Source organism: Rousettus aegyptiacus, unplaced genomic scaffold (assembly GCF_014176215.1).
Source record: "Rousettus aegyptiacus isolate mRouAeg1 unplaced genomic scaffold, mRouAeg1.p scaffold_m13_p_3, whole genome shotgun sequence".
In the NCBI taxonomy this organism is placed as follows: domain Eukaryota; kingdom Metazoa; phylum Chordata; class Mammalia; order Chiroptera; family Pteropodidae; genus Rousettus; species Rousettus aegyptiacus.
The window spans coordinates 99488006-99501271 of record NW_023416306.1 but is presented as its reverse complement, the minus strand read 5'-3'; the positions used below and the strand labels follow the sequence as shown (position 1 = coordinate 99501271).

The window sequence follows — 13266 nt, the reverse complement described above, 5'->3', positions numbered from 1 at the left end:
GTGGAAAAGTCTGGCAGTTCCTCAAAAGGTTAAACAGAATTACCAAGTGACCCAGCAATTAAAAGTAATTCAAAATAATTCAAAACAAGAACTCAAATAGATACTTGCACACCAGTGTTCATAGTAGCATTATTTACAACAGTAAAAGGTGGAAATAATTTAACTGTTCCTTAAGAGAAGAATGGATAAACAAAATACGGTATATACACATAATGGAATATTACTTAGCCATAAAAAAGAATGATGTTCTGAGACATGTTATGACATGGATGAACCTTAAAAACCTTATGTAAGTAAAATAAGCCAGACACAAAAGAAGAAATATTGTATGATTCCATTTATATGAAATATCTAGAATAAGCAAAGTCATAGAGACAGAAAGTAGATTGGAAGTTATGTGGAGGCGGAGGGGGGAATGAGGTGTTTAATGGGTGCAGAGTTTCTGTTTGGGGTGATAAAAATTTTGAAAATAATGATGATGTTGCAAACATCGTGAATGTATTTAATTACATTGAAATTTACACTTAGAATGGTGAAAACGGCAAATTTTATCTTATACAGTTGACCCTTGGACAACATGGGTGGTTAGGGCACTGACCCCTGGTAGAGTCAGAAATCCACGTATAACTTTTGACTTCCCCAAAACTAATAATAGCCTACCGTTAACCAGAAGCTTTATGAGTAATATAAACATACTTGTACATTATATGTATTATATACTACTGCTTCAGTCCAAACTATGTTGTTCAAGGGCCAACTGTATGTATTTTACCACAATTAAAAAAAGGGGAAAAATTACATTTATAACATCACCTATTGTTTACTTTCTTATAGCCCTTTCAATATTCATAGATCTAACTATATAGTACAGCCTAGATGTCTCTCTAAAATGGGGACTATATTCTATATCTGCTGGTATAATTGACTAAGTTCATGTTTGCTCTGGACCCCTGAATTCAAATATAGGCTTCTGAATTTAAGTTTTCTGTCCTTTCTGCAGAAGAATCCTCGCTGAACGTTGACTCAAACAGAGCTAGAATGGACTTCTTGAAAACCTTTTTGAAGTTCTCCCCAATAAATAGGTAGAGTGTGGGAGAAAAGACAGTATTGAAAAAAGTGCTTATCACTGTAAATATGGCAGTCAACTTTAAAAGCGATGATTGGTTCCCAATAAGAATTAAGCCCTGGTATACATGGTAGGGCATCCAACACACAAAAAATGAGATAATGGCCGCCATTATGACTTTCAAGGGCTTGTTGGATTTAAATAGTCCCCTCGATTTCATCTTGTTGGCTACTCTTCCGTAACAAAAAGTGATGATGGAGAAAGGCAGGAGGAAGCCCAGTAAGAAGCGGCTGATGAAAAAGGCTACATGAATCCACTTTCTTAATGTTTGTATCTTTTTGCTTTCCCAGTTAGAAGACACAGCATAGTTATTTCGGCAAGTCACCGTTCCTTTATGGTCCTCATGTGTCTCCCTGAAAACCAAATAGGGCAGGCCGAGGGCGATGGCAGAGATCCAGACTCCCAGGATGATGCTGGAAGCCCAGCGTGGAGTTCGGTGCAGCTGTGACCACACCGGGTGAAGAGTGAGAAGATAACGATCAACACTGATGGCTGAGAGGAAGAAAACAGAGGCGAACATTACCGTAGACAAAACGCTGTTGAAGATCTTGCACATGGTGGTTCCAAAGCTCCAGTGATTATCCTGAAGGGAGGAAGTGGCTATAAATGGCAGAATCAATGTTGAAATAAAATATGAGAGAATGAGATGAAAAAACAAAAGCGTGTTGACAGTCTTTTTCATCTTGAACTTTAGCACCCATAGGTAAAGACCATTGGCGATAGTACCAATTGTAAATGACATGAACAAAAGAATGGCAATGATCGTTTTTGAGGCAGGATCTGGTAAGTGGGTGCTGTTTCTTACTAAGGTAGAGACACTGAGCAGGTAATCAGTAGAGTTGATCAGATCCATAATTACCTGTAGAATGAGAAACTAAAAATAACAAAAAAGAAGCAAAAGAAAAGTTTAAATATAAAAATTAAAATACTTATTTTTGCACCATTACAGTCAAAATGACAATATTTTTTTAAATGGCGAACATAATATTTCTATAATAACTCAAATTAGATATTTTCACTAAGGTCTGTATTTTTATTTTTTATGAGGAATTAAGATCAGATTAATTTGAGCATTAAAAAATACTGCAAATGAAATTAATGTGAAATGAATATTTTGACTTCGTTAAGTAATTTAGGTAGCTAAAAATCTCCTATTTAGACATTAACCAGAAGCCTGACCCTTCTTGAATAAGGCAATGTAGAGTCTGTTTTACTTGACTAAGACTTGATCAGAGCAAGTATTGCTAATGAGATTGAATAACAAAATAACAAGTGATGCAAATTAGTAATCATGAGGAGCTATAATTAGATTTCTCTCAAAAGCTAATTATATATAGTAAATGCTATTATCTACTATTCTAACACTCAGCACATAACAGCAAGAACTGATAGTCACATGGGAGTCCTAGGGCACCATAAGATTGTGAAGTGCCTTCAGAATTATCAATGAAAGAGGAAAGTGTTTTGTAGAGTATAGTAGTAGTTCTCTCTTATTTGGGGAGGAGAAAGAGGGAGAGAAGTCAAGGAACTGATATTTCTTTAATACTTGTTATATATCAGGAGCTTTATATGAAAATCGTTTCTTCTTTTCTTCTCAAAGGCCAATATGTAAACAGGAGAGAAAGTGAGGCTTACAAGGGTTAAAATTCTCTTATTCATCATCATCTCCTACCATGCCTCCATTGTGCCAGGTAGGGAACACTACCAGTGTCTGATGTTACTTCTTTGAAAATAGGTAATTCTTGTGTAGTTGCCGGGTCCGTGGACATCATAATAATCTTGTAGTTTTTCTCCTACCTTTTTCCATGTCTCTAAATTCACTGTTCCCTCTTCAGGGAACCAGGGACAAACTTTTTCTATAAATTCTAAAAAATTACACAATTGTTGATGCCCTACCTTAGCTCCTCTAGCCCGGAACATATTCTTAAGCATATGTACAAAAAGCTGCCGGCTATTTCCATTTCCCATTTTTCTTTTATTAAGTCAACTTTTCTCTTATTTCTTTGTATTTACAAACACCGCAACCCTTATTTTTCGGAGCGCTCACTTCACGCGGTGTCTTTCTTACTCTCAGACTGTTCCACCGCACTCACCTCTGCCGTTTACTCGGCTTTATACTTGGGGGGCCCCCCTTTTTCCTGCAGTGGCGGTCTTCACCTCAACGTTTGGTAAACTTTCTGTCCCAAGCTTCCAGGTCCCTGTTCGGGCGCCACTTGCCGGAGTCAGCCGGCTAAAGTCGATCAGTACCTGAAAGAGGGGGGTGAAGCCTAAGGTAAAAAAGAGAAGACAGGAAAGATCTTTACGGGAGGGCATACAGTCAGAGCTGCAGCCCCGAGTTTATTTCGCATAGCCTATTTATGTGATTATTGAATACCATAATCAATCGCTACGTTACCATAGCAAAGCACACCATACATATCTATAACAATGCTTGTCAATTACATATGATCATACATAGCCCTGTTTCCAAGGTTGTAAAACATTCTGTTACCTTAAAAGGTGAGTTTACGAGGCTCATCAAGGTAACTCAACTTCTTGTTTCCTAGAACCATTGTTTAAGCAAACTCAGTAGCCGTGTTATGGCTTCTAGCTACGAGACTTCTTCAGTGCCTGATAATGGCTTCCATCATGTCCCAAAATGGCTCCCGACATGTAGTATTTTGATACTGCCATATGCGTCAGAGTATTTGATTATTCAAAATATACCATTTCTTGAATAATAGTTTTTATAGTATTGAAAACATAAACCTGAGAATGTTTTGGAAAATAGCTATCATAACGGACTCATATCAATGGACTGGTTTTTAGTAAATTGGATAAAGCAATGCAAATTACTAATTTTTTTTTTGCTAAGCAAAGATGTTCTGAGAATATATATATATGTATATATAGGTATATATATATATACACACACACATATATATGAAATAAAATAATTGCTATTAAAATTACAATTGCTTTAAGTTAATTCTGCCTTCTAAGGGAGTTGCAAAGTTTTTCTCCAAAGTAGGAAAACAGTTCTCTTTGGGAAAATACCTTAGTAGTCTGCTTTGGGAAAAAACAGTGAAGTCTAAGGACATGGAATGGATAGGTAATGGTGAGTGAAGGAGTGGGAACCTGAGAAAGAGGCTGCAATAGGGTCCTGGGACCATGAGAAGAAGGAGGAAGAGTGAAGATGTCTTCAGAGAGGAGGGCACAGGGAAAACAGCATGAAGTTAGGAGGCTTGAGGAGAAGAAAGGGTTAAGGAGATATTCTGATGAGCAGAAATGACCCAGGAGATTTAAAATGAGGAATGTCTAATATTCAATTTTGATCCTTTTGCTATGCTTTGACATACGTAGTGTCCTTTTCATTAATTGCAACTGTCTTGTGTTGGTGGTTGCTCAGGGAAATTGAAGGCAAAGAACTTGTGTTCCCTGTTTGGGATCGAGTGAGACGGAGAAAAGAGGCCAGCAGCAGTAGGTGAGATGTGAATGAAATGATGACTATGGTGCAAACCGGATAGATATTAGGGTACAGTAGACAAAGAGAAGCAAAATCCCATAGAGAATTTCTGATTCAGTGTGTGTTTGGACTGTGTGTGTGTGTGTGTGTGTGTGTGTGTGCCTGTGTGTGTGTGCCTGTAGCCTGTCTGTAGATCTGCAGTGTATTCGTGTGTATGCATGTGGCTATATAGTCTCTCTGTGTGTCTCTGTGGAGTGTTTTAAATCCATGGAGGAGCGTGTGCAGAGCTGTGTGTGTGTGTGTGAGATCTGTGTATCTGTGCTGTATTTGTGTGTATGTGTGTATATTTGTGTGTGGTGTCCGTGGTCTGTGTGTATTTATCTGTGTAGTGTGTGCATGGCTGGTGTTTGTATGTCTGGTGTGTGTGTGTGTCTGTGTGGTCTCTTTGTGTATGTGGTCTCTTTGTGTATGAGAAACTAGATTCCTGAATTAGAGGAAGATTTACAGAAATGTGTAGCTGAACTCAGAAGGGCATCTGAAAGTAATGTAAGGCTTGAAAAAATCAACATTGGTAATGGTTCTGAATGCCACATAAATTTTCCTAGGAACTTTGATTTATTGCACATAACCAGATTTCTCCATCCTTAAACATCTTTTAAAATGGTTTTAAAGTACATGAGTATAAATTAGTGGCCCAGAGCTCAGGCTCTGGCAACCCACAGAGCTGGGTTTTGATCCTAACTCTACCACTTACCAGCTTTGTGACATTGGACTCTTAATTCTGACCCCTTTTCACCTTCTAAACCACAATGAGTTTTTATGAGGACTAAGTGAGATAATGTATATAAATCACTTAGCTCCCTTCATGGCACGTATTAAGCACTCAATAGCTTTATACCTATTATTTCACCCAACTTGTTATGTTAAGGCTAGCAAGAGCCTCATTTTGCCCTTTTAATGTCATAAGCCACACTTCTTTCCTCCCTAAAGCCTCTCTACTGAATTCTAGAGTATCATCAGGGGTTTCTAAAACAATTTAAATGTCCATCTATCTTGGCAGAAGTACTCAGATTTATAGTTAGCTTTGAGGCCCTGGTGTTGTGATACCTTTGGCACAAGTGCCTTTCAGGAAGACTCCCCTGTCTCCTTAGGGACACTGTATTCCTGTTGGGGGAGCTGTTCCGCAGTAAGCCTAAGAGGGCCTATTTAGATTATAGCACTAGGATAAACCTTCTGGCCCAGGAATCTTACCTTGGCGTTATATCTTCATGTCAAATGGTCTTGCTCAGGCCAGTGTCTCTAAATCAGCAATCTTCTCTCTGGCAACAGAGGCAAAAATCAGTGATATTTTGCCTTCATTTCACTTGCCTTTCTTCTTGCTGATGCTGCTCCCTAACCTTGAACCTACTATTTAAATATACAGTAAGGTCTTCTTGTTCATTCCAAGTTCCTTTTTCTGTAGACTGTATGCTATGGAGGTGGAGACAGAGAGATGAGTACTTCTTCAAATCATTTCTCCATTTTAAGGGGAGATTTTAAAAATCCCACAAACAAGGTTATTCTATTTAAGGCCAAGAAGCTCATCTAAGGTATTAACAAAAGATTGATTAAAAATTTCCTTTTCCTATATGGTCATTTTATCAGGCATCCACTCTGCCTCAATTCTAGGATGTCATTCGCATAGGAATTCATGGTGTAGGGTACAAAGGGAGGGGGTAAATATCAGGCATGGAAAAAAAATGTAATCTGGAAATAAGCTACCTAATCTTGCTGGAGAGAAAATGATCAGAAAGAAAAAAACTTAAACACTGAGTTTTGCGTTATGATAGGATGTAGGAATACAGGCCAAAGATTAATATTATTTAGTTTGGAAAGATGAAGACTGACAGACAGATCAATTTGCATTTGTGCGACCACTGAAAATGGTTGAAAGAACAGAGTTGGATACTATATCCTAGAAGATGATCTCATTATAAGAAAATTCTACCACATAGGTAATACATTTGTGAACTGAGTCCTGCATTTTCTATTTTCCTCTCTCTAATCTATCTCAGACATTTTTTAGAATCAGCCTGTGTGCTGACCTCAGTGTCCTGATTTCTTTCCTGCTTGCCTTCCTCTTTATCTCCTCACCACCAGTGGAGAAAATACATCAAAGCGGCAGTGTGGCTTCGGTGGGATTCAGTTACCCACCGGATTGTGTTAGACTTAGAATTGTAAAGCTTTTACTTCTACTATAGCTTTATTAAAAATAGACTTAAGTTTTTGTTCTTAATTCCCTGGGGCTGTCACCTTCAACTTAAGAAGTGATCTTCTTTGCTTCAGGATAAGGATAAATTTTCAAACTTGCTACTGGATTTTAAAAGTGACTTTTTGCTAGATTTTATATCCTTTGGGTTAATTTACAGATCTGGAAGCCACTCGAGATATTATTTGATCTGAGTTCACTAATTTGGAAGATTAGCAAACTGAGACACAGAGAGGTTAAGTGATTCACCACAGGTTTTCAACAAAAAAAAGAAGCAAGGGCTCCTTTCACTACCCTATGCTATTTCATTTATTAAAAAAGGGAGGTGTGGGATTTGGACTGGGATATTCCTCATCTCCCCTCCACCCGACGTTTCCAAATTTTACAATTAGCAAAATTCAAAAATAACAAGTATGTTAACCACTAGTGTTTACTTCCCACTCCCCAAACATGCATAAGGGCTTTAAAATAGCCTAAATAGCCTATAATTCTTTTATAAATCTCCTCAGAAATACTTTCATTAGAGAGTATTTTCTTCTAATAGATAATTAAACCAATGATATTAACTTTTTTGGGAAATATGCAGATTGTGTTTGAGGAAGTAACTTTTGTGGTTCTGGTGATGTGACTCCATTCATTTCACTTTTCAGATTTCATTTTAAGTCAGGCGGTTTCAAGAAAACAACTCATTGAAATGGAAACTGTTTTATATTGTTTTAATGTAAACACAGTATGAAATACACAGAAATGCAGAAGTAGGTGGTGTTGCAGAATCAAATACTTGAAAATCTAGGAACTCATAAATGCGTATGAATTTAAGAGCTGAAGGAGACCAAGTATTTAGTTTCATCTATAGGTGAAGAGACTAAGATTCATAAAGATATTTGAGAACTCATCCTAGATTCCACTAGTTAATAAAAGAGGACAGAAATAACTTATACTAAAAAATACTGGTGTACTAATTATGGGCTATATAGTGATTGCATAAGATAGTATAGGCTAGAAAACAAAATCCTAGATATAAACTCTGCTACTTGATGTGTGTGTGTGTGTGTGTGTGTGTGTGTGTGTTTCAGTGTCCTCATTTGCTCATTTGTAAGTGTAAAAAACCCACAAACCTCTCTTGAAGTATTCGTTTGAGGATTAAATGAGATACTATACATAAAGGCTTAGCACAATACCTGACATATGGTAAGTATTAAATGAATGATAGCTAATATTAATATTATGAAAGTTGTAGCAGAGAATACCAGCAAATCCAGTGGGGTGAAGAAAATCTCTGAGCACTGCAATTCAAGAAACATGTATTGAGTATCTAATGCATGCCAGATAGTGTTTGAAACTGGGCAAAGTAAATAATTGAGACTAATTGCCCTTGGTGTTTATAGTTATTAAAGAAGATACCTGAACTGAATGTGAGGAGAGCTTATTCAAGGCTTTGGAAACAATATACTTAAAGGCCTGGCAAAAGAGAGTGATGCTTCATTCGTCTGGCCCAGTTACGCACTTTTCAAGGTCACTTCTTACCACATTCCAGCATAGTGTGAACACCAATGCAGGTATTAGTCTGGTTGTTTCCATTCCAGCCGAAGTCAGAATCACTTGGAGATCTTTAAAAAAAATGCAGCGCATTCCTCAGATTTAGTTCCTTTATTTAGTATTTACCAAGTACATACTGTATTTGAAGAGCTGTTCTTGCTACTGGAAATATAGAGTAAATGAGAAGAGTTTTGTTCTCACGTAGCTTACATTCTAGTGGGGAGAGATGGATAACAAACTACCAAATAAAGAAATATCAGCTATCACTACAGTACTATGCAGAGTATTAAAACATGAAAATGTGAAGAGTAATTAAGTGGCTATGATAGATGAGGTGACTGGAAAGGTGTTTCCTTAGGTGATATTTAATAGGAATGGAATGACACAAAAGGGCCAACTGTGCAGTGATTAGAGGAAGTACATTACCCTGGACCTAACTCACATCTTGCTCCATGTCTGTTTCTTCCATATGGATCCCTTTCTATCTCCTATCTGCTCTTACTCTCCTAATTGGGTCTCCCTATTTATTGGAATCTTTGGTTCATGACTTATCAACTTCATTCCACAGTTTATGACTTGCATTCTCCTCCTTGGCAGAGTCCTTGTTATGACAGCATTCCTGGAAACAAGAATTCAGCCGTATTTAGGAGATGCTCTCCGGGGTTCTGTTCCCAGACTCATTGGATGTGGTCTACCATATCAGGCTCCAGATCCTTTTCATGTCTAGATGGTGTTCTGGAACTGTAGGTAGGTTTATCTGGAGGAGAGGAAGAAGGCGAGACTGGGAAGTTGGCCCAGATCTTGATTATGAAAGGATTTGGATTCAGGTTCAGTCTTAGGGGAGAAATGTTTGGGGTTTAGGGCACAGTGGAGAGATAGACTTTCCACAGGAGTGAAAGAGTTAAGGCTTTGGATAGATTTGTTACTCTGCGAATTCAGATCTAAGGTAATCTGCTGAAAGTAATCAGAGGAAGGATTTCAGAAAGTGAGGAGGCTTTAGAATTTCCTATGAAAATGATGAGACATATAAACAGTTATCGAGTGGTGTTAAAGGTCTGTTTGAGATTAGGGATTACTTTTTTTTTTGTGGGCCTACTCTCCTGGGAAGGGGAAAAATACCTCATCGTGCAAATTTTAAATTCTGAGCAGCTCACTCTGTTACATATACCTCCAGCTTGGGTACAGAAGCAGAAGCAGATTGTCAAAGTATTCAAAGTACAGACGGTTTTTAAGGTAATACTACCAGGAGAGGAGGCCAGCAGAGTCGAGAGTGCTGGGAAGAGAGCTGTAGAAGTGATGCTGCTGGGGTTTAGGTAGAAGAGGGAGTGTGTGAAGCCATGATGAGTTTGACAGATGGTGGAAAGGCAGAGTTTTTTTTGACAACCCGTACTCGAGTTTCCCTATTGGCCTTATTAAAGTCTGTTCTCTCCACCCTAGGGTGATCGGGTGCTGGCGGAGTGGTAGTGTCTGTACAAGTGTAGAGGACTGTGGTTCAAATGTGGGAAATTGGAATTTTTGATTTTCAAGGCGTAGCAGCAGTTCTGTGTGATGGTAAGGTCTCGAGAGTGTGGCAAAGGAACTGAGGTAATAAAGCAGTCATTGAAATTGACATCAAGAAACTTGAAACTAAGGTATTGGAAACTAAGAGCAGTGGGAAATCAATGAAAAGTTTTAGGTAGGCAGTGATATGGTCACAGCAGCAGTTTAAAAAGATAGCCCGGCTTTTGAGGTAAAGATTGGTGACAGGCGAGGGTGAGTCTTCCCTAGAAGCAGACTCTGAGACAGGGATACTCTAGGGCAAGTGGTTTATTAGCAAATGATTGCAGGAAACCCAGGTAAGGGTTGGGAAAGGGATGTAGGGAAGAACAGGAGGAAATAAAAGGTGAATTGTTAACAAGATAGAGCTGTAGGTAATTAATGCTTAATCCCATTGACAAATTCTGAATAATGGCATAGAGCATATACCTCTGAGTTACCTGACCTGAGAGACAAGAAGCTGGGGGTATTTGTACACCAACTCCTGTCAGTTATTGGTTGAGATGCTTTTAAGGGGGAGGTGATATTTTCACATAGGAGCAAAGTGAGATTCTATACCCGAAGAAAGCTTTTATTTTGGGGGAAAAAAAATAGATTCTGGCAGAAGGAAATTTGACTAGGAAGGACTGACATGGTAAAGACAACGAATTATGAGTGGACATCAGGGAGGATCTGTTACAACAGTTAAAAGGCTATATTATTAGTTCAAGCAAAAGACAAAGATGGCTTGGCCTAGTGTAGTGGTTATAAAGATGAAAAGAAATGATAGAATTTAAGAGGGGCATATATACTCCTTTTCTGCACATTTGTTTCATGCTATCCATTTTGTTAACCATAGTTGTAAAGGTTGTACATTTTTTGATTCTCTTTTAAAGTAAATTCTAAGCCCAAGGTATCCCAAGAAGACAAGAAAAAAGTCTGATATTCTTTCACCTGACTCAGGATACTAATTATTTAAAGGTGAAAGTCTAAGGAGATGCTCTCCAACAGAAATATTATGAAAGGAACATTAAAAATTTACTAGATGCCACATTTAAAAAAGTAAAAAGAAATACAGCAATTTCACATTTAACATCATCGATAGGTTTTGTGACTCTAAGCAAAACGATGTATGAGGAAACCAATTTTACCACAGGCTAATTGATATAAACAAGAATTAAGTTCCTACAGCATCACATCAATGTTATAATAAAACGATGTTATTCAGGGACTTGCTGTATGTAGAATTCATTTTTATAACATTTCATTTAACCCAATATAGTCAAATATTATCATTTCAACATGTAATCAATACAAAACTTATTGGTGAGGTAATTTCATCCTTTGTGTTAATCTTAAAATCTGTCGCATGTTTTACACTTACAGCACATCTCAGTTTGAACTAGCACATTCCAAGTGCTCAAAAGCTGACATATTGGACAGTGTAGGTATAGGGTAGGGTTTAAGAGATGCATTTTATTATAGTGTATTATACATAGCCACTATCTAGTAGAAGGAAAATATTTTGCATTTAAGTATTGGATATTAAAACTAAAATGGAACAGGCAATATTAATATGATTTCTGACTTTCCTCCACATGTATTGTTTTGATATTTACAAATCCAGTGAAAGATACAATTTTTAAACTTAGTTTAGGTTTCTACCAATGAGAACTAAACAACTGGAATAACAAGTTTTTAAACAAACTTTTTGACCTTAAAATAGCTAGTAAGGGTGGTTCCCTTAAGATAAATATTTCTTATTGTTTTCCAGGTGGACAGGAAGTCCCCTTTAAGTTTTTGATATCAGAATCAGCATTTTTATAGCTCACTTTACTTTCATGTCTCTCAGGCAGTATCCTAGTACTCTCTTTTTCTTTCCTTATTTCGAAAATACAATTATCAGAAGATAACGTAGGACTGGAATTCAGAGCTCATTGTCTTATGAATCATGTTCCTTTTCTTTCTCCATTTTCATGATGGAAATGAAAAATTTCTACTGCCAGGTAAGTGAAATAACTTAGGACAATTAAATGGTCCTTGAGTGAGATTATGAGCTCACCATCGAAGGTCCAGAGATACTCAGATGAATGGAACTAAATATTTTAACATAATTCCCCTGAAGAGCCTGGGCCATCACTTAAAGGTCAACCAAGGAAGTAATCTAATAAAGTGTAAAAAAAACCTTTGGAACTTTGGTTTCAGATGCACCTGCGTTCAAATCCTGGCTTTATTATTTTTTTTTAATAAGATATACCTAAGTCTTATTATTTATATTCTCTAAGTTTCAGAAGGCCCCTATTAATACTAAAGAGTTTTTAAAAAATGTCTATAACTCGCAAGGTTTTTTTTGCTATGATGTATACATCTAAATATGTATGTATACTTACATAAAAATGGGACAACATTATACACTCTGTTTGCTAACTTTTGGCATTTAATTATATTTTATTAATGTTTTCCATATCAATAAATGACTATGCTGATAAATACACACTTATGTCATCATTTTATTAAATATTTAATATTCATTGCAGGGTATTTTGAAGATTAAATGAGATAAAATATGTGAACATAACTGGCATATAGTAATTTAAAAATAACTCCAGAATATAAATGGTACTGAAATTCAAATTTCAGATGATCAGACTGCTGGTTCACCTTTGCACACCTATCTTTGTTAGCCACCATCATGCAGGTGGTCTCTAGCTGCCTTAAAGTAAGACCTCCACATAGAATTGCTTCATACATCAGAACCAAGAATCTTGTGTCTCGGGTATCACTGTCGGCACCAGAACAAAGGTGGCTTAGGGACCTGAATAGAAGATGTAGGTCACAGAGACTTTCTCTGATGGTAGATAATAAAATATTAAGGTTCCTCAGAGAAAGAAAGAAGGCCAGCAGACCCATAGAGCAAAGAAAACTTTTAAGAGATGGCTTCCTAGAGCAGAAAGTTAATTATTATTTCTGTGAAGTTCTTTATTTCTAGTACCCTGGAAGTATTTGTTCCTTTCCTTGTATAATAAACTCAGCTAATGACCTCTTACTTCAGCAAGATTATCAGATCATAAGGGATACTTCAGATTCCTATTTGAAAATATGTGTTTCTCCTACTTCATTTCTAGTTTTAAAATACCCCTTAACATCCCAAGAATTATTTTTGAAAATGATCTTGGCTATAATTCAAAAGACTGTATATAGCAATTGCTAGAAGCGCTCCGAGATGGTCTGGGTTAGATGCATATCCAAGAGGCTGAGCCTGCAGGATGTCTTTAGTCATATGGGGCAGGGCCTAAGGAAGAAACTTTGAGGTCTATGGTTAGCCATCTGTCCTATTTACTACATCTCTTGGGAAAGATACTCTGAACTCTGGCTACTAGTGAAAATAGAGCC

At 37.2% G+C, this 13266-nt stretch overlaps 1 protein-coding gene across 2 annotated transcripts; it reads right to left on the bottom strand.

The window, feature by feature from the left end:
• Positions 1-356: 356 nt before the first annotated feature.
• On the bottom strand, positions 357-5956 carry GPR33 (G protein-coupled receptor 33). Of its 2 annotated transcripts, none has more exons than XM_016123655.2 (3): positions 5823-5956; positions 3220-3393; positions 357-2000 (listed from the first exon to the last, which is right to left on the bottom strand). In XM_016123655.2, exon 3 carries the CDS (start codon positions 1977-1979, stop codon positions 957-959), a length of 1023 nt encoding a protein of 340 aa, XP_015979141.2. In that variant the 5' UTR covers positions 1980-2000; positions 3220-3393; positions 5823-5956; the 3' UTR covers positions 357-956. The 2 variants fall into 2 exon arrangements, with proteins under 2 accessions (XP_015979141.2, XP_015979140.2); XM_016123654.2 differs by having other exon boundaries at positions 3220-3373.
• Positions 5957-13266: the final 7310 nt, after the last annotated feature.

What these genes read in the sequence shown, in the direction of transcription:
- GPR33 (XM_016123655.2), bottom strand. Translation starts at nt 1,979, where the DNA reads ATGGATCTGATCAACTCTACTGATTACCTGCTCAGTGTCTCTACCTTA.